The 813-nt window shown below is 26.6% G+C and overlaps 1 protein-coding gene across 1 annotated transcript, besides 1 other annotated feature; it reads right to left on the bottom strand.

Annotated features, from left to right (window-relative positions):
* Positions 1–215: part of a repeat region that runs on past the window's edge.
* A 222-nt stretch (positions 216–437) lies between these two features.
* On the bottom strand, positions 438–813 carry EHI_092930 (uncharacterized protein; the record flags this gene model as incomplete). Its single annotated transcript, XM_001914314.1, has 1 exon — positions 438–813. A coding segment is annotated over one exon (352 nt), but the record flags the coding sequence as incomplete, so codon positions are not given.

Raw genomic sequence — 813 nt, 5'->3', positions numbered from 1 at the left:
TATTAGATTAATAAAAGAAATAAAAAATGACATTGACATCGTTAAAGAAATTAAAAATGTGTCATTACAAACATGAAGGATGCCAATGAATATTGCTTCTCTTATAACCAAACATACTCCATAGAGTTACAAGAAGATGAAGACTCATTTGGATTAGTCTCCACTGATCCATTAATAATAGAAGCTAGTTTTATTAATACTTAATTAATTGCTTTATATTTTTTAAAACTCTTATAGACAACAATTCAATTAATCTTATTCAATCTCTCTGTATGATAATTTAACATTTATTAAATGTATTACTGTTAATTGAGTATTTACTCAAAAACAAAAGAAATAAAATAGAAATAATTCAAAATAAACATTTCTCTTCTTTTAATAACATGTTATCTTTTATCTTGTCTTTTCATTTATGAATAATTAAAAAATTAAATGTTAAAGAAAAACCGTTCATTTAAAACTTATCTAACAGTTCCATCAACAACTTCATCAACAGTTACGGTAAGTTCAGTATCTTTAACAATAAGTGGAACATCATTCGTTCTAACTAATCCTCCTTTCAATGAAAGATTCATCTTTCCAACAACATCAATTGAAATCTTCTTAGCAGAAATAGTAACTTTACCTTCTTTTGGAATAACTTGTGCTCCAATAGCAGCATCAGCACTTGGATGACAGAATTTAACTTTAGTACCATCAAGTGAAGTAGCAGCAAGAATCATAGCTTCTGATGCAACTCCTCTTAATTTGGATGGTTTTAAGTTACATACAAAAGTAGCTTTTTGATTTAATAATTCTTCTGGTTTATAATGT

The sequence above is a fragment of the Entamoeba histolytica genome, genomic scaffold (genome assembly GCF_000208925.1).
Source record: "Entamoeba histolytica HM-1:IMSS scf_1104750517715 genomic scaffold, whole genome shotgun sequence".
In the NCBI taxonomy this organism is placed as follows: domain Eukaryota; phylum Evosea; order Mastigamoebida; family Endamoebidae; genus Entamoeba; species Entamoeba histolytica.
Note: the sequence above shows the minus strand (reverse complement) of the source record. Positions and strands in the feature narration are given on the sequence as shown.